Source organism: Puma concolor, chromosome B1, assembly GCF_028749965.1.
Source record: "Puma concolor isolate L17-30 chromosome B1, mPumCon1.1.hap2, whole genome shotgun sequence".
NCBI classification, from domain to species: domain Eukaryota; kingdom Metazoa; phylum Chordata; class Mammalia; order Carnivora; family Felidae; genus Puma; species Puma concolor.
In genome coordinates this window covers 49088505-49116418 of record NC_141670.1, presented here as the reverse complement: position 1 = coordinate 49116418, position 27914 = coordinate 49088505, and the positions used below count along the sequence as shown (strand labels likewise).

Genomic DNA, 27914 nt, shown 5'->3' with positions numbered 1-27914 from the left:
TTCCGGGGTTTCCCTGCGCCGACTGGAATTAGGGCGGAGCCTCCAGAGCGCGTCCCTCGCGATTGGCCCGCGCCTCTGTCGCTCAGCGCGCCGGACGGAAGGGGTCGGGAGCCGCCCCGCGCGGGTCCCGAATCCTCGAGGTGGGTGGGAGGGGTGGGAGTCAAAGTTACCGGCTTGGGAGCCGGTGGCCACAGCTATGGAGCTGGGCCCCGCCGTGTCCCCCGGGCCTTCCCGCTCCTTCAAGGAGGAGCTGCTCTGTGCCGTCTGCTACGATCCCTTCCGCGATGCCGTGACTCTGCGCTGCGGCCACAACTTCTGCCGCGGGTGCGTGACCCGCTGCTGGGAGGTGCAGGTGACGCCCACCTGCCCGGTGTGCAAGGACCGCGCGGCCCTAGCCGACCTGCGCACTAACCACACCCTCAACAACCTGGTAGAGAAACTGCTGCGCGAGGAGTCCGAGGGCGCGCGCTGGGCGGGCCACCGATCCGCGCGCCTCTGCCGCCTGCACCGCGGCCAGTTCAGCCTCTTCTGCCTCGATGACAAGGAGCTGCTGTGCTGCTCGTGCCAGGCCGACTCCCGGCACCAGGGGCACCGCGTGCAGCCAGTGAAAGACACTGCCCACGACTTTCGGGTAAGAGCGGCAGTGTGCGGGAGGTGGCCGAGAGCGCACGTGGCGGCCGTGTCCCGACCGGACCTCGGCACCCCTGACCCCACGGCTCACTTCAGAGCTGTGTGCCCAGACCTCGCCCCCTCGGACTCCGGTAACCTACAGGGGGGTCGGGCCAGGAGGCCTGCGAGGGGAGAAGAGGGAAAGTAAACAGGAAGTGTGGGAACTGGGGTTACACGTTGTTCTCAGGACGGCCCCACCCACTTCTGAAGGGCCGAGCCCCTGCACCGGTTACCCCAGCAGGGTGTGGCTCAGGCCCATTTGAGAAGCACAGGAGTGGGTAAAGCCCAAGGATCTTGGAGCTTAGGGCAGTCGGGTTAGAGGTGCGGGAGCCCAGGACCTGGGGAGCCAGGGATAAGGTCTTCCAAAGTGGGTCACATACTTCCCGGAGTTGGCCCTATGTATCGTGGAGTCGTGGAGAGGCTTTTGGCCCTGGCCAACTGGTTTATTCTGGATCACACTCCGCGCCCCAATGCTTAGAGTTCCAGTGGCTGTAAATAAAGTGAGGAATGTACAGGGCAAAAGTAACATGGAGAATACTTTGGTATCGGAAGGGGAAATGATCAGAAAGTAAGGATTAGCCATCTCAGGAGTTTTCACAATTTTTGACCTTTAGCCCATGGTTTTTCCATTGTGATCCAGAGCACTCATATGTATGTGCCAATTGAAACAGAAGTTCTGTGAAAACGTCTATTGTACTCTGGCATTGGCTGTTATTTTATTTTTACTGATTGATTTAAAAATTGCACAGGGTGGGGCACCTGGGTGGCTCAGTCGGTTAAGCGTCCGACTTCAGCTCAGGTCATGATCTCGCGGTCCGTGAGTTCGAGCCCCGCGTCGGGCTCTGTGCTGACTGCTTAGAGCCTGGAGGCTGTTTCAGATTCTGTGTCTCCCTCTCTCTCTGACCCTCCCCCGTTCATGCTCTGTCTCTGTCTCAAAAATAAATAAACATTAAAAAAAAAATTTTTTTTTAAAATAAAAATTGCACAGGGTGTGAAACACTATTTCCTTAGTTATTAACACATGGGTCAGACCCACTGGTTAAGCTGGTAGGAAGCTGAATGTATTGAAAAGGAGGTGCACTGGTCTCCAGACCCTGTTTTCTTTTCAATGCCTTTTTTTCTTTTCCTTTTTTTTTTTTTTAAAGCTTATTTATTTTGAGAGAGAGCATGTGTGCACGAAGGAGGGAGCGGCAGAGAGAGAGAGAGAGAGAGAGAGGGAGAATCCCAAGCAGGCTCCACACTGTCAGCGCAGAGCCCAATGTGGGGCTTGAACTCACACTGTGAGATCATAACCTGAGCCCAAATCAAAAATCTGATGCTTAACAGACTGAGCCATCAGGGCACCCCTAATGCCTTTCTTAAGAAATATTGAAAGTTGGTTACAGTTCCATTGCACATTTTGACAGAGTTCAAGTAAAGGGGAATGTTAACAGAACGCATGTTTGAATACCACAGTAACTTGCCAGAGGGATAACCCTGTAACGCCTGTTGCCGTGTTTAACAGTGGTCCACAACAATGCTTTTTCCCATACTCTCTAGCACAAGTGCCAGGTCCTGATTTGGTACAGCTAAAGTAAATACTGGGCATTCTGGGGGCTGGGGTTGAGGTGGGGCGGGGCACCGTGGATCAAGTCATCGCTCATCACCATGGGACTGGCACAGGTACAGAGCAGGAAGATGGGCAGGGGTCGAGGCCAAGAGCACTAAGGCAGAACCCCCAGGTCTGGGCTAAGCCGGGATTCACAGTGAGTCAGGTGCCAGGAAGCACATATGGTCTAATGACAACTTCCTGTTCATTCAGCAGATGCCTTGTACTGCTAGGTCCCAGGGATACTGCAAGACATGAGATAAACAGCATGTCATACCTTCAGGGAGCTTGAAGCAGAGACCTGAGGGATGAGGAGATGTTAGCCAGGTGAAGGGGGTGAGGGAGGGTATTTCAGGCAGAGGCAGCAGCATACATAAGGGTCCAGAAGCTGGGAGGCCTAACTGTTCAGGCAGTAAGAGGATGTCAGAGTAGTTAGAGTGAGAATGGAGCGCAGAAGAGGCCTTGAGGCCTTGAGGCTTGGCCTTTATCTTAGAGACTTTAGGGAGCAGTAGGAGGGTTTTAAGCAGAGGGATGATGCTGTCAGACTGATGGGCACCTAGGGTGACCTATGAGGACAGAGGGAGTCCGGTCCTGAAAGATGTGAGGACAATGCAAGCCATGTGTGCTCAGCCCTTCACAGGGTGGAACTCAGTCGTGCGTTAGGCACCCGTGTCCCAAGGACCTGTTGTGTGGTGTTCGGGACCTGTTAGGGGTGCTGAAGCCACAGAGGTAAGACCGAGCCCTTGCCCTGTGGAACTCGCACTGTAGTAGGGGAAGTCAGACAATAAATAGTGCTGGGTGACTGGGCGGGGAGCAGCGTGGGAAGGCTGGAGAGGGGAGAGCAGGCCGAGGGGCTTCTGTTGTGTGCGGTGGGCAGCCCTGAAAGCTTCTAAATAGGGACTTTGTGGTGAGCTGTGTGTTTAGAAAGATCACTTGGGCAATCATCTGAGGAATTCGGTAAAAATAATAATCGAACCAGCCGACACTATTTTTTTATAAATTTTTTTGGTTTATGTTTGAGAGACAGAGCACAAGTGGGGCAGGGGCAGAGAGAGGGAGACACAGAATCCAAAGCAGGCTCCATGCTCTGAGCTGTCAGCGCAGAGTCTGATGCAGGGCTCAAATTCACAAGTGGTAAGATCGTGACCTGATCTGAAGTCGGACGCTTAACCGACTGAGCCACCCAGGCGCCCCCAGCCGACGCTTTTTGAGCGCTTACTATGTGCCTGGTGCTCTTGAGTGTTTACATGTCAACCAATTCAATCCTCACAAAAACCCTATGAGGTTGCATATTGGTCTGCTATTGCTGTTGTAATAAATTGCCACAAACACGGCAGTTTAGCACAGCACAGAAGTATTTTCTTATGGTTCTGGAGGTCAGAAGTCCTGAAATCCAGGTGTTGGCAGCACTACGTGCCTTTTGGAGGCCAGGACAGAATTTATTTCCTTGCCCTGTCCAGCTTTTAGAGGCCCCTTTCTCCATCATTCCAACATCTGCTTCTGTTGTCTCATTGCCTTCTCTGACTGACTCCCCTAACTTCCTTTTAAAAGGACCCTTCGGGGGCGCCTGGGTGGCGCAGTCGGTTAAGCCTCCGACTTCAGCCAGGTCACGATCTCGCGGTCCGTGAGTTCCAGCCCCGCGTCAGGCTCTGGGCTGATGGCTCGGAGCTTGGAGCCTGTTTCCGATGCTGTGTCTCCCTCTCTCTCTGCCCCTCCCCCGTTCATGCTCTGTTTCTCTCTGTCCCAAAAACAAATAAAAAACGTTGAAAAAAAAATTTAAAAAAAATAAAAATAAAAATAAAAGGACCCTTCGATGACTTGGGCCCACCTGGACCATCCAGGATAATCGTCCATCTTAAAATCCATAATTTCATCCTACCTGCAAAGTCCTTTTTGTCATATAAATAATATATTCACAAATTCTAAGTTTTAGGATGTGGACGTCTTTATTCAACTTGCTACATGTAGGTACTGTTCTCCCCATTTTACAGACAGCGACACTGAGTCTCAGGTGAAGTAACTTGTCTGAAGTCACAGGGCAAGTACTATATACAGTTCACCTGGGGCCTTGTTCAGCCCCTTCTCTGGTCATGGACTTTGTGAGAAACTTCTCTGGTCCCTGGGGAAGACTTTCCCTGCCAGTTCTCTGTTCTGGGAGCAGTGAGGGCAGCCGATTATGTAGGAGTTTTAAGAGGCTTGAGTGGGTAGGAACTGCCATCAGTGGGTGCCTACTGTGTGCCAGGCACAGTATGTCTAGCAGAGGACAGAGGAGTCCTAGCCCTTGGCTTCTTGGAATCAGACATAACTGAATAACAATCACACTAATTAGGGGCATCTGGGTGGCTCAGTCGGTTGAGCGTCCGACCCTTGATTTCAGCTCAGGTCATGATCTCATGGTCCGTGAATTCAAGTCGCACGGAGCCTGCTTAGGATTCTTTGTCTCCCTCTCTCCCTGCCCCTCCCCTGCTCGCTCTGTCTTTCTCAAAAATAAATAAACTTAAAAAAGTATATATATATATAGTCACCCTCGTTGTAGTTTCAGCGTGACATTCCTGTGAAGGACAGTACAGGATGTGACCCACTGTGACAAGGCAGCCTGCTTTTGTCTGCTGGGGCATGGAAAGGAGTCTCTGGGGAGGTGATTTCAAGACCCAGGAGGAGTTAGCTAAGTGAGGGGCAGCAAGCAGCGGTGGTGGGGCAGGGGGCAGGGATGCAGAGTAACCCAGAGACGTCTGGACGGGGAATGAGGGCATCCAGTCCAGGACAGATCGCAAGGGGCACGAAGGGCATGTTAAAGATCTGAGATTTTGTCCTACCTACATACGTGGGGCATGAAGGAAGGAAGTGCTGAGATACCCAAACATGGCATAAGTGTTTGATTTTTTTCTAATGTTTATTTATTTATTTATTTATTTTTTGAGAGAGAGAGAGAGAGGGAGTGAGTGCGCACGAGCCGGGGAGGGGCAGAGAGAGAGACAGAAGATCTCAAGCAGGCTCCACGCTCCGAGCTGTCAGCACAGAGCCCGACGCCAGGCTCAAACTCACAAACTGCGAGTTCATGACCGGAGCTGAAGCGGGCGCTTAACCAATGGGGCCACCCAGGTGCCCCACACATGACATAAGTGTTTCAACTAGATCACTAAAAGTACATGTTGGGGCTTGAAGGGACATCCACTGGCACGTGTTTCTCAAACCTCAACAACGTACCCGTTCTTCTTCGAGGAGAAACTGTTCTAACACTGTGAAATAAAATATATTCCTTACATACAAACACTAAACTAGTGTAAATTCCTCCTATTCCACACATAGGCAGTAAAACAGACACACAAAACTTACAAATTAAGCACAAACAAAACAAAAATCAATTCACTTCTAGTTCAGATATTCATTACAAGGCTTTATTTTGCTGAAACTCAAGCGCTGCTCCTGCGGTGGCTCTGAGGCTTATCTGGCAATACTCATGATACCCCTTTACCCTCTTCTATGTGATGACTTGATTTGCCAGCCTCAGTTTCCTTCTTCGAAGAACCAAAACTTGGCTGTGATGTAATTGGCCTTCATTAGATCTAGCCCACCCTTTACCTGTTAGGTGTATTTCTGTTCTTTCCCTATTAGGCCGAGACAATGAAAGTCGTATAGCTTGGACATTGTTAGCAAACACAGAGTGGTCCTGAAGTTGTAGGAACTGAAAGCGTGTGTTGGCAGTGTTCATTAGGTGACTCAGAAAAGGTTTACCTTAGGTAGGTGTTTTGGTTTTGGTTTGTTTGTGTAGGTCATTGAATGAAAACACTAACTGAAAACTCTTCCTGGAAAACTTGGAGATCCCCAAATATATAGACTCGGAGCCAGAGGGCACTGTGAGGAGATGATTCCATTTTACTAGTGAGAAAACAGAAACTTGGAGAGATACAGCAATTTGTGACAGTCGCAGGGAGTGAAAAGGATTAGAACTCAGATTTCCTGAGTCCCAGTCCAGTGTTTACTCTGCCTTGCAGAACCCCCACAAAGTCCCAGGCCTCGAACTGCCTTGTCCAGATCACTTTCTTAGGCGTCACATGGGACTGACTTGAGAGCCATTCTCTGCCCTCCAGCTTCTTCTGCACCAGCCCCAGTCTGTTCCCCTTCTGGGATTACCTTCTTACAATTAGTCTGGCTAAATCTTAGCCTGGAATATTCCATGTTTTCCTTAAATCTCCCCCCTCATAATTTTCCCCCTTTTCCTAACTACACACCCCCTTCTGGACCCCCCCATTATGGGCTCGGCCCTACCAGATCCAAATTGCATGGAGGACATTGATTGCCTGCTTGGTGAGGCATGTGCCCAAGGGCAGGGATGGGGTCTTACTGAACACTGCTTATTGAGGCTCCTGAGTTATTGGACCCCAGCACAAGGCACCATGGTGGACACCTGCTTCATAAGCACACCGAGGGGAAAGGAAAAATGGGAGACTGGGTTGGAGTTGGATAGGAAAAGGATCTGGACGAGATCGAGTTGTCTTGGATGCATTTATCCTATGCATTTAAGAGGCCTGGGAAATAACCCGGAAGGAGAGTTAAGTCACCTGGTGCTAAGCGGCACTTAGTAGTGAGAGTTAACACATGCCTGGTGTGCTCTTTTAAGTACTTTACATGGATTGACTAGTGGGAACCTCACAGCAATCCTGTGAGCTAGGCAGTCTCATTCCTCTTACCCACATGAGAAAACCATGGGGCAGAGAGAAGAAAATGAATGCTCCTAATGGGGCAGCTGGGATCTGAACTTGGGTGGCAGGGTGCCAGAGCTCTTAGCTGCTGTGTCAGTCTGCCTGGAAACAAACATTTGAAATAGGGAAAGTAACAGGAACCAGAGGCAGATGCCAGGACACTGGTAATGGGCTGGGTAAACATGGACCAAGAACTGTTCTTCATTTTTACAGTGAAATTTCAGAGACATGCCTTATTTCTTAATTAAAAAAAATTTTTTTGAGAGAGAGGGGAGGGGCAGAGAGAAAGGGAGAGAGAGAATCCTAAGCAGGCTCCACACCCAGCACTGAGCCCAACATGGGGCTCAGTCTCATGGCCACAGGATCATGACCTGAGCCAAAATTAAGAGTTGGATGCTTAACCGACTGAGCCACCCAGGCACCCCTCTAAGGTATGGAGCCTGACGGCCAGTGAGAGAGAGGGCTTTGCCAAAGTTCTCGCCAGTGGTTAGTGACAAAGACACTATTTATAAATCAGGTCTCCTAACTTTCAGTCCAGGAGCCAGTGTGGAGTAGTGGAAAGACCATGGACGTTGGATGCACTCATTGACTGGGCAGGTAGGTAGGTATGCACATCCGCTTTGTGCTGAGACCTGGGGATATGCAGAGACAAGACAGTTTCTACCCTTGCAGGGCAAGCGTCCATTCCTTCTGCAAAGGTTTGTTGAGCACCATGTGTGGGGCGAGAGGACCTGGCCTTTCCTGGAAGCCTGCAGCCTTTCCAGGAAAGTGAGGTGATTATCCAGGGTAGTAAGTGGGACCATAGGGTTGTACCTGAGAGCTGTGAGAGCCCACGGGATGTACCTGAACTCTGCTGGGGAGATCAAGGCGGCTCCCTGAGGAAGTGAGGGGAACCTGAGCTGAGTTTTCAGCGCCACATTGGGATTGTTGGACGGTGCAGACAGGAATCGTTCAGAAGCAGCAGCATACATAGGGCCTCGGAGGACAGAAAATCTGGCTTGGGGCAGACATCCCTGGCTGCAGACATGACCCTAGCACTTTGATAAGTACTTGAGGGGCACAGTGACCATCTTGGGAAATAGTATTTATTCTTTCTCTCACCTGCACCCTTCCCATTTTCTGTTATACCACATAGCACCTGTGTTAATGGATAATTTGGGCAAAATAACTTTGTAAAATCCTTAGGGTTAATTATTAAATATATTATTGAAACTTGCTGCTTAAAGAATCAAATTGTAATTTTTAAAATCAACGACGTAGACCTTATAATCACATTCTGAACCTTTTAGTGTAAATAAAAGCTTCCTGTTCTGCATGTTTATAACTAACCTTGAGTGTTGTAATTTGAAACTAAAATCAGAGCTCTTTTGGGCTTGGGGCCTGGTCAATGCTCCACATGTGTCACAGGCCATTTAGCTCCATCCAGGGCAGTGATGACCCGTATGAGTCCCGACCAGGCTTCACACCAGAGCCCCCACTAGGAAGCCAGCAGCTTCTGCTCATTCAACACACTGCTTGGGCTATAATGCAGGTCCCTGAGTGGTCAGTCCAGTTGGATACACGTATGTTGTGTGGTGTTAAAATCCGAATATCTAAAACAAATGTGAAAAGTGTATTGTTTAGATTCATTTGAATTCACACTGTTTACATGCAGTATTTCCTAGACGAACCACAAAGTGCACGGAAAGGGAAAAAGTGGAATAAAACGTGCACAGTAAATCCCCAAATAGGAAGAAAAGGAAATACTGAACAAGTGGGAGAAATAGGTGGTAGGTTGGATGACATGTTGGGTTATGTTAAATATTCCAGTTAAATGACAGAAGTTGTCAGAGAAGAAAACAACCTAGTTTTGTTCCACTTAAATAGGATTATGACAATGGACGGAAAAAAAATACATTTGATAAAGTTCGGTATGTTTTAGTACTTAAAAAAAATTAGCAAACTAGGAACGGAAGGAACCTCATTAATCTGATGAAGTATAACTCCTGAAAAGCTTAGAGCTAATACCATATTTAATGGTGAAACACTGAAAGTTTTCTCATTATGGCCAGTTCTATTCAATTGTGTATTGAAAATTGTAGCTAATAAAATAAGTCAGGAATCATAAATAAAAGGTATAAGGTTAGGAAAGAGGGAAACTACACTAGCATGATCTGTAGATGACATGATTACATGTATCTGTATAGAAATTTCTGTTGCATAGGAAATAAAAAGATGCTATGGATAAATTATGAATATAAATAAGTTTAGACAGAATGCCAGTTGCAAAAAGATTAAAATATTTCTGTATATCAGTAGCAAATATCAAATAAAAAATACAGTGGTATAGAAAATTGAGTTTATAACAATAAAGGTAACAAAGATGCAGATCTCTGGCCGGGTGGAGGGGGGGGGGAAAGTGGGGAACAATTTCATTGAGAGACATCAAAGACTAAATGGAGGATATACCATATTCATAGATGAGAAGGCTCACTATTTACAGATGCCAGTTATCTCTCAACTGAGTGTAGAGTCAGTACTATCCTAATCAAAATCCCAATGTGATTATTTTGTGGAATTTGACAAGCTAATTCTAACATTCGTATGAAAACTTTAAGGGACAACGATTGCAAAAACATTCTTAGGAGATATTTATTAGATATTAGATATTTATTAGATATCTATATTAGATATAGAAATATTACAAAATATATCTATTTTACAGCTGTAGAAATTAAGGCTGTGTGATATTGGCAGAGGACAGACAGGTGGACCAGGGAAACAGACTAGAGAACTGGAAACATATCTGCGTTTCATGTATGGTGGCCTGTGTATCACAGTACTCTTAAATAATGGTTCTGAGGAAGCGAGCTCTCAGGTCATACCATTCACAGGATAAACTCCAGGTATCCACATTGGACCCAAATGAGAAAGGAAAGCCATAAAGCTTAAAAAATGATAATAATATAGCAAATTAACTTTTTTTGACCCTAGGGTATGGGAGTATTTTTAAAACTAACTCTAAAGGGTAAGACTGATACATTTGACCATATTGAAGTTAAGAAATACACGCGATACAATAGAAGATACCTATTACACATCTAACCCATGAAAGACGTTGCACATTTACAATAAATCCCTACAAACCATTCGGAAAATGGCAGGCAACTCCGTTAAAAAATGGTTGAAAGACGTGAACAGATTAAAAAATAAATATCCAATGGTTAATGAACACTTCATTAACATCGCTTGTGTGGTATTAGCTAGTACAACTGCTTTGGAAAACGGTTTGGCGTTATCTTCTAAAGCTGAAAATACACACACCAGTGTTTCTGCCTCCAGGAGTATTTTGCACAGAGACAAGCGTACGTGTATATGTGATGTATGCAGGAAGATATGTGCTATTTGTATTACTTGGAGAGTGTCAATGACCCAACTGTCCATGAACACGGAATGGGTAAATGTGTATTCATACACTGGAATACAGTGCAACAATGAATGAGTAAACTTACATACAGTAACGGATTTGAATCCTGTAAACCTTACATTAAGGTTAAGAAAACAAGATACACAAGAATGCACACAGAATGTTTCCATTAATACAAAGTTCAGAACCGGGAAAAATGAAAGTATATTGTTTAGGTTAAGGATGCATACATGGGTGCATAGAACTATGAAGAGAAGCAGGGAAATACATGTAAATAAGGACCCTTGTTTCCTCTGGCAGCAAGAAGGGGTTATGATTCAGAAGGGACACATCCTGGGTGTGGTTACAGAGGTGTTCACTTTATAACCTTCTGTACTTAACCACATGTATGTGTATTTAAGGCACACATATGTTTTATGCCAAAGCAAACAAGTTGTCAACAACAGAGATTGAAAGGTAAAAAACAACTCTTTAAACCTGGGAGAAATTGCCGGGATTTCCTTTCATTGTGGGAGGAAAGCTCTCGGTAAGTGACAAGAAATGTTTTCATTTTATAGGTTTTTAAATTTTCGAGGTAGACTTTATATACAACAAGATGCATAGATCTTGAATGTTGAATCTGAGGAGTTCTGACAGTTATCCACACCCTATACTTGCCACCCCGAACAAACTAGAACATTTCTGTCACCCTGGAGAGCCCTCTTCTTCCCAGTCGGAGGCAACCACCTTCTGATTTCTGCCACCTTCTGTTAGTGCTGACCATTCTTGAGCTTCACATAAATTTTAACAACTTAATAATTTTGACAACTTACTCAACTCCTCTGGGCCTTCTTTTCTCCTTTGTGTAAGTGGAGTGTAGTGCCTGCCTCACAGGAATGTAAGAATTAAGTACCATGATATTTATAAAGTGTTTAATCTGATGCATGATGCACAGTACATGTCAGTAGTAACTCTTGTTACAAATAGAACCATTGGTGGATCTCATCAACTCACACCTCAGAGAAGGGTCATTTTGGGGTTGGTCTTTGCTGCATTACAGCAGAACTCTCATAGTGGTTGAAGAGTTTGGGAAAGGACAAGGGACTTTTGCGCCCGGCCCCCTGCCATCTTTTTTAGCCCGTAATCGAAGGCAGAGGGCTGGGCTGTGTTGTTTTGGGACCAGCACACCCCTGGGTAACGTGTGGGCAGTTCCTTCACGCCTGTCATCCACGCGTATTTGGCACGTCACAGAACTATTACGTGACTTTGTGACAAGACCTCTTGTCCCACAAAATAAAACATTAGGGTGATATTTCACTGGTCTTGTGGGAGGTTCATACTGATTTTATTTTGCTACCGGGGAGGCTCACCTTAGAGATGTTATTCTACAGAAAATAATTTTTAAAAATCTGTTATATGTTCTCAAGGAGATCATAATAATGACCAAAATGAATAGAAAAGAAAACAAAATCTGCAGAAAATGAAACAAGGTATCACTTTTGGACTACAGCAGTTAGAAGAATGGGCTATGGAGTAAGAGACAGCCCAGTTATTGCTGCATAACAAATTACCTCCAAAAAGAGTGGTTTAAAACAGAAAATGTTATCTCACAGTTTCTTTGGGTCTGTAATCTGGGCATGACTTAGCTGGGGGTGTCTGCCCTCAGTCTCTCATGATGCTGCAGTCTCATCTGAAGGCTCGAGTAGGCCAAGGTCACCATTCAAGCTTGCTTATTTTTTGCTTGTGTGGTTGCTGGCAGGATTCCGGTCCTGTCGGGCTGTTGGGTGGACGCCATCCTCAGTTCCTAGCCCCGTGGGCCACCCCGTAGACTAGATCACAACATGGCAGCTGGCTTCCATCCAAAGTGAGCAAGCAATGTAGGGTGAGAAGGGATATGCACAGGCTGTTGGTCCCCTATCTTGGAAATGATCTCCCTTTGCTTTTGCAACATTCTGCTGATCAGAAGCAAGTTGCTAGGTCCAACCCACAGGGAGGAGATTCCACCATGGCATGAATGCCAGAAGTGGGGATTACTGGGACCATTTCATTCATTCATTCATTCGAAGTGCCTATTTTTGAGAGAGAGAGACACACAGTGCAAGTGGGGGAGGCACAGAGAGAGGGAGACACAGAATCGGAAGCAGGCTCCAGGCTCTGAGCTGTCAACACAGAGCCCGATGCAGGGCTTGAACCCACGAGAAGTGAGATCATGACCTGAGCCGAAATTGGCCGCTTAACTGACTGAGCCACGCAGGCACCCCTGCTGGGACCACTTTAGAGGCTGCCTCCTTCAATCTGCCCTCTGGCCCCCAATGATTCATGTCACCCCATCCCTGCCACATTCATAATATACTCACCCACTCCCAAGATCCCCAAACATCTTGTTATAGTATCAGCTCCTGAATCTCATCATCCGAATCAGGTCCAGGTGGGGATGAGGCTTTTGAGGACAAATCTGTATCTTCTATTGCTGCATAGCAAATCACCCCCAAAACTGGAAGCTTAAAGCAACAAATTGCCCTATCTCACAGAAGGGAGGGATCACCAGGGGCCATCTTAGAAGCTGGCTATCACCACTGTCTAGATTCACATCCCTATTCTGCCATATACTAGCTGTGTGCTCTTGGGCTAGTCACTTCCCTTTTGTGTGCTTTTGTTTTTGTTTTTTAATTTCTAAAATGAGGCTAATAATATATTCACCTAACAGAGATAATGTTATGATTAAGTAACATAATCTATAAAGTAATTAGCACCTTCCCTAGCAAATAGTAAATGCTGGCCATTTATAATTAATGCCATTAGAATTGTTACTATTTTTCCAAAGAAAAAAACCTGGTAAGCTTTCTCAGAATGATAAGTGAAAAGGTTAACGATGGAAAGACATGGATAGGCCTTGAATACAAAAGGTAGGAATCCAACCTAAAACTGGTAGTGAAGTCCAAGGAGATCAGAGCAAGAATGGTTAAGTTTAAAAAAACAAAACTACTAAAACCAAAGTATTTGCTGAAAGCAGTGATGAAAGTGTTTCCCATGGCTCCTGTACCAGTAGAATATTGCCACAAGGTAGGGATGTGGGGAGATCTGTGTTTAGATCGGGCCCTGTAGGAATAACTGGACCAACCTGCCATCAGATCTGTTCATTTCTAACTGCAGGCCAGTCCGGTTTAGAAAGTGGGAAAGGGAGCCTGTGAGCACATGGTCTATAGAACTGGCACGCAGCTCAGGGGTTCTTGGCTTGTCTGGACCAGCTTTAGGCCTGAGTGGGATGCCCTTCTACGCTGTACTGTGGCCAACTTGCGAGGGAACAGGCCCTGTCTTCCCATCTGTACCAGGTAGGAAACGAAGGGGCCGGTTAGAAGGGATCTGAGAGCACTTTATGCTAAAAATGCCGGATTGGAGGTCAGGGCTATAGGACTTCCCTTTCTGCTGTGCCCTGCAGCATGTGGACAGACTGGGTTGAGTAAACGGTTGAGTTGTGCCCACACTGACATTGGACTCCAGTTGTAAATGGGGTGTGTCACCCCCTGCCTGGCCTCCAGCCCTAATGTGCCTCCTCCTTGTATCTCACGCAGGCCAAGTGCAGGAACATGGAGCATGCGCTGCGGGAGAAAGCCAAGGCCTTCTGGGCTGTGCGGCGCTCCTATGAGGCCATCGCCAAGCATAATCAGGTGAGTGCACTGGCTGAGTGGGGAGATTAGGGACACCTGGGATATGGGGGGAGGGGAGAGGTGAGGGTGGGCCCACCCTGGCTGTGGGTATGGACACAAAATCATCCTTCCCTAACTCTGAGGGTCTAGCACGGTCATGTCCTAGGTTGCTGATTGTGGCTGCACCGCCATGGCCTCTCTAAATAGCTGGGCACAGGCCACGCCAGCAGCCACGGAAGTGGCTTGAAAAACTACCTGTGTCATCTGCACTGTGCTTTCAGTCTAACTTCAACACGTGCTGCACTTGACCATCCAACCCAGCTGCTCAAGCCAACGGTGACCTAGGGCTCTTTAGCTCCTCCTCTTTCCTCTTACTCCCCGGGTCCACTCCATAGCAGTCCTGTCTCCTCTAACTGCAAAATACATCATGTCCACCTGCCGTTCTGTTTCCAGCGTCCTGGCCATGTCTCCGTTGTTTCTCACCTGGCCGTGTACCAGGGCCCCAGCCTTCTGCCCTTCTTCTGCAGTCCGTCTCCATGGAGTGGACTGATGTTTTAGAAGAATACGTTGATTGCGTCACTCCTCTGCTTAAAACTGTTGCGATCACACAGTCCAGACTCCTCACTGTGGCCTTCACGGCCTTCATCCCGCCCTTCCCTGCTCCTCGGTTTCGTCTCCTCCCATGCTTGGCTCCAGCTACATTGGCCTGCCTTCTGACCCTCACGTGAGCTGTCTCCTCCCGGATCTCCCATAAGGGGCACTTTGTCATTAGTATCTCAGCTCAGACGTCCCTTCGGAGAATCGTTCCCTGATCACCCTACCCAAGCAGCCTTCTCCTTTAGTTGCTCTCATATGTCCCCATTTTGTGTTCTGCAATTAACTTCCTATTTTTTTTTTTTACGTACTCCCATTAGAATGTAACGAAAGCAAGCGCAGTAGTATCTGAGAGGATTCTTGGCACACAGTAGGTGATCAATAAGGGGTTGTAAATTGAATGAGTGAATGGTCTCCCCTCTGTCCCCACTGTCATTGTCTATGCCTGGGCACCCTCTCTTCCTCTGAGTCCTGTGCAGATTGGCAGCCGGGTTTCTGATGGGTTGTCCTGGCTTTGCTCTGTCACCCCCTGGGTGAGTACTTTTACTAAGTACAGCTCAGCTGAGACCTACCTGGCTTGGGCTGCCTGGCACTCCCCCCCCCCATGCCCATGTGCCCATGGGAGGGGACTAGGCTTGAGAAAGAGCCTCCTTAACATCTGGCCAAGGAGTTTCCCCGAGCCGCAGAGCTGGTGGAATAAGGTAGAAGAAAGGATCGTGAAAGGTGGGTGGCTAGGGCAGTAACGGTAAAGCCGACCTACTCCCAAAGCCAAGCCTTGTCCTCCAGGCACATCCCTCACCCCCTGCAAGCTAATTCCCTCATCTGTGGAAAGAGAGCGGCTTCCTCTTACTAGAATGTTTTTAAACGTTCACTTGAGAGGATACATGTGAAGTGCCCAACAGAAAAGTCCTTCCAACAACTCTTGCATCTTATAGACCATCCAGCTGGATTTGAGAGGCGTTTTCACTGTTGCAGTGAATCATTTTGTCATACCGTCAGAGCCAGAACACACGTTGAGCTTCCAATCCAGACAGGAAGTGACTGGAACCTCCCACCCTGTTCTGATCCAGACAGGAAGTGACTGGAACCTCCTACCCTGTGGTCAGAACACTCGTAGTGAGTTGCTTTTCCCGTGGTCACCGTGGAATCCTGGAGCTCTGCCTCTGTGGCTTGAGCTCCTTTGTGGCCAGCCCCATCCATTCACGTGGCTGGCCTCGTCGGGACTGCAGTGGAGGTGCCCGGGGCATGTCCGTAGGTCCGGGTGCTAGCACCTGTCTGCCCGTCCCAGGCGCTGTGCAACTCTCGCGTGGCCAGGTGTCAGATTGCAGGACTCCTATGTGATTCATGCTTTCCCCCTGAGTCCAGTCTGTGCAGGCTGTGAGGGAAGTGAAGGCTTTGATGTTTACCCCTTTAAGGCTCCGGATTGCCAGCCGGCAGGGTAGCTAGACTTGACTTTGCACTGGCGGGGTTTTCCTGCCTGCTTTTTTATCTTTCTGTGGGACAGAAATCCTCCTGCATTTCACTGTCTCTCCCACCACGCACAACCCATCTTTTGGGCCTGGTATTTCAGCAGTACCCTCCCATTTGCATGCCTTTGACAGTCAGTTTGTACACCGGCTCACAAGTATAAAGCCATTTGTGTTTCTTCTGTGAACACCAGTTCACGTGCTTTTTTTTTTTCCTTGGAATATTTGCCCTTTTCTCTAGTGGATTCATAGGAGTGCTCTGTATATTAAGAATAACAGTCTGTTATCCGTTGCAAATATTTATCCTTGCTTGTCATTTCTTTTTCAGTGAAACACTTTTACCTTTTCTGGGTCATTTTCACTTTTTTGGTGAATATTTTGTCACATATTGTCAGAGCCATGAGCATATTATTCATCATGTACTGAACTTTTCAATCTCAAAATGAGATAGTGACCTGCCATTGCTACTGCACACATTTCGAGTTGTTTTTCCAGTGGTCATCTTAGAATTGTATTTTTGTACTTCACTTTATTAGTAGTCTCTTGCCATTTAGAACATGTCATGTTTAGGGCGCCTGGGTGGCTCAGTGGTTAAGCATCTGACTCTTGATCTCAGCTCAGGTCTTGGTGTCAGGGTAATGACTTTAGGCCCCATGTTGAGCTCTGTGCTGGGCATGAAGCCTACTTTAAAAAAAAAAAAACAACAACTTCTTATTTTTATATCCATTCAATGATCTCCTTTGAGGCTTCTCTGTTTTACTGCTGTACAAAAGGTCTTTTTCATTCCAAGGTGAAAAATATTTCTCTGCTTTTTCTTTGAGTGCATTTATGGGTTTGTTTTAACTTTTAAAAAGCTTTTTGTAGTTACGATTAGGAGTATGTGTATCGTTAATGATTTGGTGGGGTTTTTAAAAATTTTTTTTTTTTTAACGTTTATTTATTTTTGAGACAGAGAGAGACAGAGCATGAACGGGGGAGGGTCAGAGAGAGAGAGGGAGACACAGAATCTGAAACAGGCTCCAGGCTCTGAGCTGTCAGCACAGAGCCCGACGCGGGGCTCGAACTCACGAACCGCGAGATCATGACCTGAGCCAAAGTCGGATGCTTAACCGACTGAGCCACCCAGGCGCCCCAATGATTTGGTTTTAAAGTAAATACTTCCTACTCTGTTGGGAAGCCTCTGGATCAGACAGATTTGAAGTCTTAAGATTGGAAGGCAAATAAGTTTTATTTATTTTTTTTAACTTGTTTTATTTTTTATTTTTTAAAATCTACATCCAAATTAGTTAGCATTATAGTGCAACAATGATGTCAGGAGTAGATTCCTTAGTGCCCCTTACCCATTTAGCCCATCCCCCCTCCCACAGCCCCTCCCGAAACCCTCAGTTTGTTCTCCATATTTATGAGTCTCTTCTGTTTTGTCCCCTCCCTGTTTTTATATGATTTTTGTTTCCCTTCCCTTATGTTCGTCTGTTTTAGTCTCTTAAAGTCCTCATATGAGTGAAGTCATATGATTTTTGTCTTTCTCTGACTAATTTCACTTAGCATAATACCCTCCAGTTCCATCCATGTAGTTGCAAATGGCAAGATTTCATTCTTTTTGATTGCCAAGTAATACTTCATTGTATATATCTACCACATTTTCTTTATCCATTCATCCATCGATGGACATTTGGGCTCTTTCCATACTTTGGCTATTGTCGATAGTGCTGCTATAAACATGGGGGTGCATGCGTCCCTTCGAAACAGCATACCTGTATCCTGTGGATAAATGCCTGGTAGTGCAATTGCTGGGTCGTAGGGTAGTTCTATTTTTAGTTTTTGGGGGAACTTCCTACTGTTTTCCAGAGTGGCTGCACCAGCTTGCATTCCCAGCAAATAAGTTTTAAACATCGTTGTTATTTGCAAGGCACTTGGGTGGCTCAGTCGGTTGAGTGTGCAACTTCAGCTCAGGTCATGATCTCACGGTTGGTGAGTTCGAGCCCCACATCAGGCTCTGTGCTGACAGCTCAGAGCCTGGATCCTGCTTCAGATTCTGTGTCTCCCTTTCTCTCTGCCCCTCCCTTGTTTATGCACTCTCTCTCTCAAAAATAAATTAACATGCAAAAAATTTTAAAAATACATTCAAAAAATAAAAAATGGTTCTTACAACAGCAGTTCATTTCTGCGATTCAGTATTTCCCTTGCTGTTGTGCACCTAACCAAGATACAGATTAGTGTGTGTTGAGGAGGATCCAGACGATAGGCATCATCTGGAAGCAGTGATTCGATTTGAGATTTCAATTTATCAAGACAATGTCATTATGCTGTGTGCTTTAAACTTACAACTCTGTGCTGATAAAACTGCACCTGCATTTTACCTGTCGGGGGGTCTGCTCATGGTTTCCTTTGAAAACAGAGCTCCTTTGTTAGAAACCTCCGAGTCACGCGGCCAGGCGCCGGCCGAGGGCTTCCATCCGAGGCTGACCCTCTGTGGCTCCGTCCTGCTCTCTGCCACAGGTGGAGGCTGCCTGGCTGGAAGGGCGAATCCGGCAGGAGTTCGACAAGCTTCGCGAGTTCCTGAGAGTGGAGGAGCAAGCCATCCTGGATGCCATGGCCGAGGAGGCGAGGGAGAAGCAGCGTCTGGCTGAAGGGAAGATGAAGCGGCTGGCAGAGGACACAGAGGCTCTGGCCCATGAGATTGAGCGGCTGCAGGTGGAAATGAAGGAGGATGACGTTTCCTTTCTCATGGTGAGGGGCTTGCCGCCTGGCTTCAGTGACAGGGACCAGGTGTTCAGGAGCCGGTGGGGAGCCGGAGGCCCCCGGCCCCGGCCCACCCCGTCTTCCCATAGTCTCGGGGTGCTGGGCCCTCGGAGCCCTCGGAGGAAGTTCTCTGTCCGTCAGGAGGCCAAGAGGGTTTTCATCAGAGTTCACTTCTCTCTGCCTCTGTCTCCTTTCCTTCTCCCCCGCCCTTCCTCTCTTGTACTCACTCTTGCTCTCTTTTCCTTTCTTCTCTCTCTGCTCCAAATGGAGTACTTGGTAAATAAGCTTTTTGTTTTGGATTAATTTTAGATGTATGGAAAAGTTGCAGGGATAGCCCTGAGTGCCCCCGTATGCCTCTCCTTGTTTCTCCCATTGTCGACACCTTACATCATCTTGTGGCACATTTGTCCGCGGGAAGCTGACCTGGGTGTGTTGTAATTAACTAATGTCCAGACTTCTTTGGAGTCACCACTTTTTGCATTACTGTCCTCTTTCTGCTCCAGGGTCCCATCCAGGGGCTCACAGTGCATTTAGTTGTCCCGTCTCCCAGTCTCCCCTGGTCTGTGACAGCTTCTTATTTTCTGTTTTTCATGACCTTGGCAGTCCTGAGGAGTTCTGGCCAGATGGCCTGTTCTCCCACCTGGGCTTGTCTGATGTTTTTCTCATGATTAGACAGGGGTTATAGGATTTTACAAAGAAGACAAAATGGAACATTCTAGAGTTATACAATTATTTTAACTTTTTAATGTAAATATGACATTTTGATATTCTCTATTGTTTTCTTAAGAAAAGGGTGACTTTGGGGCACCAGCGTTGGCTCAGGCAGTTGGGTGTCAGACTTCAGCTCAGGTCATGATCTCACAGTTGTTGAGTTCGAGCTCCGTGTCAGGCTCTGTGCTGACAGCGCGGAGCCTGGAGCCCGCTTTGAATTCTGTGTCTCCCTCTCTCTCTGCTCCTCCCCCACTCACACTCTGTCTCTCTCGCAAAAAGAATACACATTAAAAAAAAAATTTTTTTTTTAAATAAAAGGGTGACCTCTTTCTCTCTTTAAAAAATATCTATTTAGTTGATTTTTTTTCTTTTTATTGCTTTCATCCCCTGCCTCCTGCCCCCCATGAGTCACTAGGTCTTTATAGAGATGTTTCTATAATGGAAAGCTAGTTTGGAAATCGATTAGGATGGTGAGGTATCTCCTCCACTTAGAGAACAGCCGAACCCTCTGGAAAGGGGACTCTTTGTAGAGTGGATTGAGAAGGGACAGGGACATCTTCCATTCAAGCCAGGTGGGTGTCACATCCCCACCAGGGACTGTTGGGGTTCTCTGCCTCATACAAAGCTTTGAATCCTGATGTCTCCTGTCTCTAAAATGCCCCTGATAATAAAATCATTTGGTGGATTCTAAAAGCTAGATTCCTTGCTGTTTCTGGTTAGGAAATTGGGAGTGTCGTCTTGCCCAGTGACCAGTGTGCTTTCATGACCTTTTTTTTTAAGCTTGTGTATTTATTTTGAGAGAGACAGAGTGCAAGTGAGAAAGGACCAGAGAGAGAGGGAGAGAGAGAATCCCAAGCAGGCTCCGTGCTGTCGGCACGGACCCCAAAACGGGGCTTGAACCCACAAAACTGTGAGATCGTGACCTGAGCCGAAATCAGGAGTCAGATGCCTAACTGACTGAGTCAGCCAGGTGCCCTGATTTTTTCTTTTTTAATGTAACAGTTTTATTGAGATAAAATTCACATATTGTATAATTCACTCATTTAAAATGTGTAGTTCAGGGGCGCCTGGGTGGCGCAGTCGGTTAAGCGTCCGACTTCAGCCAGGTCACGATCTCGCGGTCCGTGAGTTCGAGCCCCGCGTCAGGCTCTGGGCTGATGGCTCAGAGCCTGGAGCCTGTTTCCGATTCTGTGTCTCCCTCTCTCTCTGCCCCTCCCCCGTTCATGCTCTGTCTCTCTCTGTCCCACAAATAAATAAACGTTGAAAAAAAAAAATTAAAAAAAAAAAAATAAAATGTGTAGTTCAGTGGTTTTTACTGTAGTCACAGAGTTATACAGCCATCACCATAATCAGTCATAGAATTAGTTTTACCCCCCCAACAGAAACCCCGTACTCTTTAGCTGTCACCCTCCTATGCTCCCCCTCTCGCCCCACCATCAGCCCTCAGCAAACACTAATCTACTTTCTATCTCTAAGGATTTGCCTAGTCTGGACATTTTCCATAAATGATTCCTATAAATGGAATCACATAACATGTAGCCTTTTGTGACCAGCTTCTTTCACTCTGCACGTTTTGAAACTATATCTGTTGCAGCATGTATCAGTACAGGACTGAATAATACTCCGTTGTGTGGATATGCTACATTTTATTTACCCATTCATCAATTGGTGGACATTTGGGTTGCTTCCACTTTTTAGCGATTATGAATCATACTGCTATAAACATTCATGTGCAAGTTTTTGTGTAGACATATGTTTTTATTTCTCTTGAGTATGTGCCTAGGAATAGATTTACTGAATCATACGGTAACTTGTAAGTTTAACCGTTTGCCAGGCTGCTTTCTAAGCAACTGCACTGATTTTATAGTCCCATCAACAGTGTATGAGGGCTAACTTCTCCACATGCTTGCCAGCGCTAACTTTCTTTGAAAATGTCTTATTATTTTTAAATTTTTATTTTAGAGAGAGAGCGTGAGCAGGGGAGAGAGAGGGGCAAAGGGAGAGAGAGAGGGAGAAAGAGAAAGAGAACCCTAAGCAGGCTCCGTGCTGAGCACAGAGCCCTGTGTGGGGCTCAATCCCGTGACCCTGGGATCACGACCTGAACCAAAATCAAAGTTGGACACTCAACCGACTAAACCACCTAGGCACCTCCTAGGTGCCTAGGAGTTTTAGTTTTTTAAAATAGCCATTGTTTTTTAAAATAGCCATTGCCGTGGGTGCAAAATGGTATCTCACTGTGGTTTTAATTTGCATTTCTTCAGTGGCTAATGATATTGAACATCTTTTCACGTACTTGTTGGTCATTTGTATATCTTTGGGGGAACTGCACATTCAGATCCTTGGTCCATTTTTTAAAGTGGGTTGCTTGTCTTTTTGTTGTTGAATTGTAACGGTTTTTAGGCATTATGCACACTTTGCAGGTATGTGATTTGTAAATATTTTCTCCCATTTTGTGGGTCATTTTATTCACTTTCTTGGTAACTTCCTTTGAAGTACAGAAGCTTTTCCTTTTGATGGAGTCCGGTTGGTCTGTGTTTTCTTTGCTGTTTATCCTTTTGGAGTCATATCTAAGAAACTATAGTCTAATCCAGGGTCATGAGTTTTATAGGCTTAGCTCCACATTTAAGTTTTGAGTTAATTCAGAAAATTTTGGGTGTGGTGCAGGGTGGGAATCCGTCTTCAATCTGTTCATGTGGACGTCCGGTTGTCCCACTGAAGACCATTTACCGAAGACCATTCTTTCCCCAATGAATGGCCTTGGCACCCTTGTAGAAAACCAACTGACAGTAAATGTGAGGGTTTACTTCTCGACTTTCAGTGTCCATTAGATCTGTATGTCTGTCCTTATGGTAGTACCACGTTGTTTTCACTACTCTTGCTTTTAGTAAGCGTTGGAGTCGGGATGTGTGAGCCACCAACTTTGTTTTTGCCCAAGATTGTTTTGGCTATTCTGGTTCCCTTGAATTTCCGTACGAATTTTAGGATCAGCTTGTCAGTGTCTATAAAGAAGCCAGCTAGAATTTCGATAGGAACTGTATTGAATCTGTAAATCAGTTGGGGGAGCATTGCCATCTTAACAATGTGAAGTCTTCTGGTCCATGAACATGGGATGTAGGGCTACTTTTGAGATCAGAAACTTACTTTTTTTTTTTTTTCCCTGTGCTTATGGCTCTGTTTTTTGTTTGTTTGCTCGTTTGTTTGTGTTTTCTTTTAGAAACACAAAAGCCGAAAACGCCGGTAAGTTGCCAAAGCTGATGGAGGGGAGGGGAAGAGCAGGCAGAAATCCCAGGGGTGCCAGCGCCAGTGGCTCCAGGGCCAGGCAGGTAATGAAGCCAGCTGGGTATGACCCAGAGGGAGTGGTGGGGACTGGCCAGGTGGACAGAGCCCTCCTTTGAGCCATTCCACTTCCGATTTATGCTGGTGAAGTGTTGTTTTTCTGAGTGTGGAAAATCACCGTCCGTTGTGTGGGGAGAGAATGTGTCATCTTGCACATGGCTTGTATTTCTCAGGGGGCCATCCCAACGTTTAAGCTTATTTCTTGGTTAGCCCCTCCCTCTGAGAGCCTCAGGGACACACTGGTTTCTGTTGATGTCTGTTGGGCTCACAGCAATGAACTGTATCCCAGTCACCGCTGTACGAAGGTGAAAGAGAATGCTTTGGAGAGTAGTGAGTTTCCCGGCACCGAAGGTGTTCAAAGCGAAGGCCAATGATACGTTCAGACATTGGGACTGGGGGACCCTTACGGTCCCTTCTGACTCAGACATCCCATGAGCAGATAGTAAGCATGCTTTGTGCCCTCAAGAAGGGGAACTGTGTCTGAGAACCTCCTATATATATTTGTCCCAGCTGGGGCAGGTTGAGCCCGAATACTGAATCCTGCAGAGAGCTAGGAGCAGCCCAATTGGCTACTGGCTCGTCTCCCATCAGAGCCCAGCCCAGGTTTGTCATGGGTAGGATGGCCAGGGAATGAGTCCTGTTGCCCGTGGCCGGCTGACCCAGTTAGGCCCAGGATGCACGGCCGCAGCCCTGCCCACCAGGCCTTCCCTCCCTTCCCAGCCTCTTCTGCACCATGGAGCCGGAGCCCGTCCAGCCCGGGATGCTCATCGACGTCTGCAAGTACCTGGATTCCCTGCAGTACCGCGTCTGGAGGAAGATGGTCACGTCCGTTGAATCTGGTGAATGCGGGTGCGGGCAGGGTTACAGGAAGGAGGGGGGTACTTTACATGAGGCACAGAGCCAGCTGCACTCCTCTCTTTTAGCTTCCCATCCTGTCGGACCTTCTCCAGCCTCTTTCAGACAGCTGCCTGGTGCCCTCTCCACCCCTAGCCCCACCACTCAAAACCCTCTGGCAGAGCCCCTGTCTTTGGGTCCTGACACTCGGCCACCTCTGCAGAAAGAGGAGCTGGCTGCCCTCTCTGTTCGGAACTGGACCGTGTAGGTTATGGAAGGTCTCCTCCTTTCAGGATCGCCTTTCCAAGGTGACACCAGGCCACGCGAGTCACTGTGTTTGTTGGGCGCTACGGACTGAGTGTTTGTGTCCCCTTACATTTGTAGGTTGAAGCCCAACCTCCAATGTGATGGCATTTGAGGTGCGGCCTTTGGGAGGTGATTTGGGTTACATGAGGTCATGAGCATAGAGCCCCAGGATGGGGTTAGTGCCCTTACAAGGAGAGGCACCAGAGGGCCGGCTTCCTCTCCCCTCTGCCCAGTGTGAGGACACAGCAAGAGGCAGCCGTCTGTGAGCCACGAGGAGGGAGGGCCTCACCCAAACTGAACAACGCTACAGCCCAGCCTCAGACTTCAGTCTCCAGAACCATGAGAGGGACATTTCGGTTGTTGAAGCCACGCAGCCTGGGGTATTTTTGTGTAGCAACCCAAGCTAAGACGTGATTTTGTAGGGAGAAATGTCAGTGACCCACCCAGAGGGATGTTACGTGCTTCTCCAAATCGTCATGGAGTTTTGTGAGCACCCGGGGCCCCTGCTCCTGTTGGTTTCCTGTGGCTGCTCTAACAAAGGACTGCACACTGGGTGCCGTAAAATGACAGATTTACTTGCTCTCGCAGTTCCAGGGGCCAGAAGTCCAGAGTGCTGGTGTCGGCAGGGCCGTACTCCCTCTGAAACCTATAGGGAGGGCCTTCCTTGCCTCTCGCTGGCTTCTGGTGTTGGCCAGCAATCCTTGGCCGGCAGCTGTAGCCCTTGGATCCCGGCCCTTGTCATCACCTGGCCTTGTTCCCTCGTGTGTCTGTGTCCCTTCTCCTTTCTTTGGCAAGAACAACAGTCATGTTGGGTTAAGGTCCCACTTGGCTCCTGTCTGATGTCATCTCAGTCACATCTGCCATGACCCCACTCCCAAATAAGGATGCCTTCTGAAATACTGGCGGTTAAGACATCCCCATCTTTTTCGGTGGGGCACAGTTCAGCCCATAACCCTGCCCCTCAGCCCTGGACAGCTCCCTCCACGCCCTGGGGCCAGTTGGGACACAGCGGGTCACTTTGGGGGGATGGAGGCATCGGCTGGCGTGGCAGGCAGGCAGCACCTAAGGTTTGCTGATTCGCCCCCACTGTCCCCCTCTGCTCTCAGTGCCTTTCAGCTTCGATCCCAATACCGCGGCCGGCTGGCTCTCGGTGTCCAATGACCTCACCAGCGTCACCAACCACGGCTACCGTGTGCAGGTGGAGAACCCGGAGCGCTTCTCCTCAGCGCCTTGCCTGCTGGGCTCCCGCGTCTTCTCGCAGGGCTCCCACACCTGGGAGGTGGACCTGGGGGGGCTGCCCAGCTGGCGGGTGGGTGTGATGCGGCTGCAGCAGGACGCCGGCGCCGAAGGCCACTCGCACAGCTGCTACCACGACACCCGCTCAGGCTTCTGGTACGTGTGCCGCACGCAGGGCGTGGAGGGAGACCACTGTGTGACATCGGACCCGGCCACGTCAGCCCTGGTCCCGGCCATCCCCCGCCGCCTGCGCGTAGAGCTGGAGTGTGAGGAGGGCGAGCTGTCTTTCTACGACGCGGAGAGCCACTGCCACCTCTACACCTTCCACGCCCGCTTCGGGGAGGTGCGGCCCTACTTCTACCTGGGGGGCATGCGGGGGGACGGGCCTGCTGAGCCTCTGCGCATCTGCCCCCTGCGGATCACTGTCAAGGAGGAGCTGGATGGCTGAGGTTGGCCCGGAGCCGGATGGATGCTGCCTGGGACCGGGTCCGTGGTCCTGCTCTCTTTCTGCCCTTCCTCAGTCCACGTTCACCTCAGTACCTCTGAATCGACTGTCTCTGCCAGCATCTTCCTGCTGACCTGTCTTGTCCTATTCCTATGGCTCCAGGCCCCAGACCTTCTCCTTCATTTCTGGTCCCTTCTCTGCCCACGGTTAAAAGTCATCCAAGAGATCCCTCACTCCTCAGAGCCATGGCACCTTCAGGATGTGAATTTTCTGAACCCTAATGCCAGGGTTTCTGGGGATGACATTTGCTTCTAGAATGGGACTGTTTTTAAAAAAAATTTTTTTAAATGTTTATTTTTGAAACAGAGCGTGAGCGGGGGAGGGGCAGAGAGAGAGGGAGACACAGACCCCGAAGCAAGCTCCAGGCTCTGAGCTGTCTGCACAGAGCCTGACGCAGGGCGGGCCCAAACCCACGCACTGAACCCGCAAGATCATGACCTGAGCTGAAGTCAAACGCTTAACCGACCGAGCCACCCAGGCGCCCCTAGAATGGGCCTGTTTTAAAACGTAGGTTTTATTATCCAGGTATGGCAAGGCCAGTGGACCTGGAGAGGGCCGCAGTTGAAAAGAGATTGTTATTTACAGCTCCCAGAAGGAGGGCCCCACCGCACCTTTGGGAGTAGCCACGCAGGGCAGCGTCAGGGGAAGCATCAGGGTCTGTGAGGAGGCAGGGGGAGTTGAGGAAGCACAGGTTGGAGACTTTATTGTGGTTTCAGTGATAGGAATAGGTGGGGCAAGGCTCTGGGTAGACGGGTTTGAGATCTTCTAGTTCGAATCATTTTGGCAGGCTCTGGGACATAGGGGCTGTCCCCATTTGTCAGGGATGATCCAGAGGGGAACCTTGGCTCCCAGTGTGAGAGCCAGGTAAAGGAAGTGGTTGGGGGTATAGCTCAGGATGGGTTGGTTTGCATATGAAAGGCGTGCTCACTGGGGAGTTGATTGCTTTCTTCTGGGAGGAACAGGTTCCCCAGGCCTGTGAGGCCCCAGATGCCAGAGCCTCAAGAATACAGAAAATAAGAAAATATAGTTCATACAGGGCTGCTGCTGTGGCTTTGGGGCAGGACCTGGGCTCAACTTGTCTATCACTTTATACCAGTATTTTAAAACTGCTCCCCAGGATCCCCTGTGGTCCCCTTGGGGAATAGGCAAGGCTGCCCATCAGATTAGCTCTGATTTATCTATTTGCACTTCTTGGACTATTTCACTTAAAAAACACTTTTTTTTTTTTTTTTTTTTACATTTTAGCCTTAAAAAGTGACTTATACAATGCAAGTGGAAAAAACCCCACAATTTAAAAAAGCACAGTTTAGACCCGTTCCTTCTCTGGGCTTCAGTTTCCTCATCTGGGATGAGATAGGAGGACTGGGAAATTATGTCCTGTGATTGCTGTGGAAGAAACAGCTCTGATTCGTCCTCATAAAGTAATGAGGGACCCCTTTCATTCAGGTCTGGGGTGAGAAGGGCTGGAGATGGCCTCGCTTGGCCTTTGCTGCCCTCCCTGGCCTCAGCTGCTTGTCTTACACCCTGTGGCCTTTCGTGTTGTCATCCTGATTGCTTCTGCCCCCTTTCAATTCCTGTTGTGCCTACAAACTTGCACCTCCATCTTCCTCCTTGCTCATGCCTGCAGATAAATGTTGATTGTCCGCTTGCCCTGTCCCAGGAAACGGAGTGGTAGGAGGAAATACTGTCCCGTGGGGGTGGTGGTCTAATCAGGGGGCACATTTCCGACCGAGGACTTGAGTTCTTTCTTCCCCCTGTGCCCCCGCCTCACATAATGGGCTTTTAAAACAGAAATGACGACTCAAAACTGAAGCGTTGTCAATGGGATGTGTACAATCAGTAGGGGCCACGGGGAGGGACGCGGTAGGAAATGCCACTGGGTGAAGGGGGCTGGGTTGGAATGTTGGCTGACTGGCATGTGCAGGCGGGAAGGCACTTGGGCTCATTGACCCTCAAGGCACTTTGGTGACCAGGACCTGAGACCAGTGTGCATTCTCTTGGTGTTTATCTAGCCCATCAAATAGAATCTCTGCAAAAATCTTGACCTGAAATTATTTTAAGTTATAATAAACTTTTAAAAATGTTTTTTTTATTTCCAACGTAGATAGTGGAAGGGGTTTTTTAAAGAGTACAATTTGGATAGCCTAGGCCTCTTTTTTAAAAAATAAAAATGATATTTGAGCTAAAACCCA

The 27914-nt window shown here is 47.9% G+C and overlaps 1 protein-coding gene across 2 annotated transcripts; it reads left to right on the top strand.

Moving 5' to 3' along the window:
* The first annotated feature begins 133 nt into the window (after window positions 1-133).
* TRIM35 (tripartite motif containing 35) lies at window positions 134-27914 on the top strand. 2 transcript variants are annotated; one of them, XM_086703741.1, is made up of 6 exons: window positions 135-631; window positions 13918-14013; window positions 18552-18782; window positions 22720-22742; window positions 23562-23680; window positions 25088-27914. In XM_086703741.1, the coding sequence occupies exons 1-6, from the start codon at window positions 197-199 to the stop codon at window positions 25663-25665; spliced, it is 1482 nt and encodes a 493-aa protein (XP_086559867.1). In that variant the 5' UTR covers window positions 135-196; the 3' UTR covers window positions 25666-27914. The 2 variants fall into 2 exon arrangements, with proteins under 2 accessions (XP_086559868.1, XP_086559867.1); XM_086703742.1 differs by lacking the exon at window positions 18552-18782 and having other exon boundaries at window positions 134-631.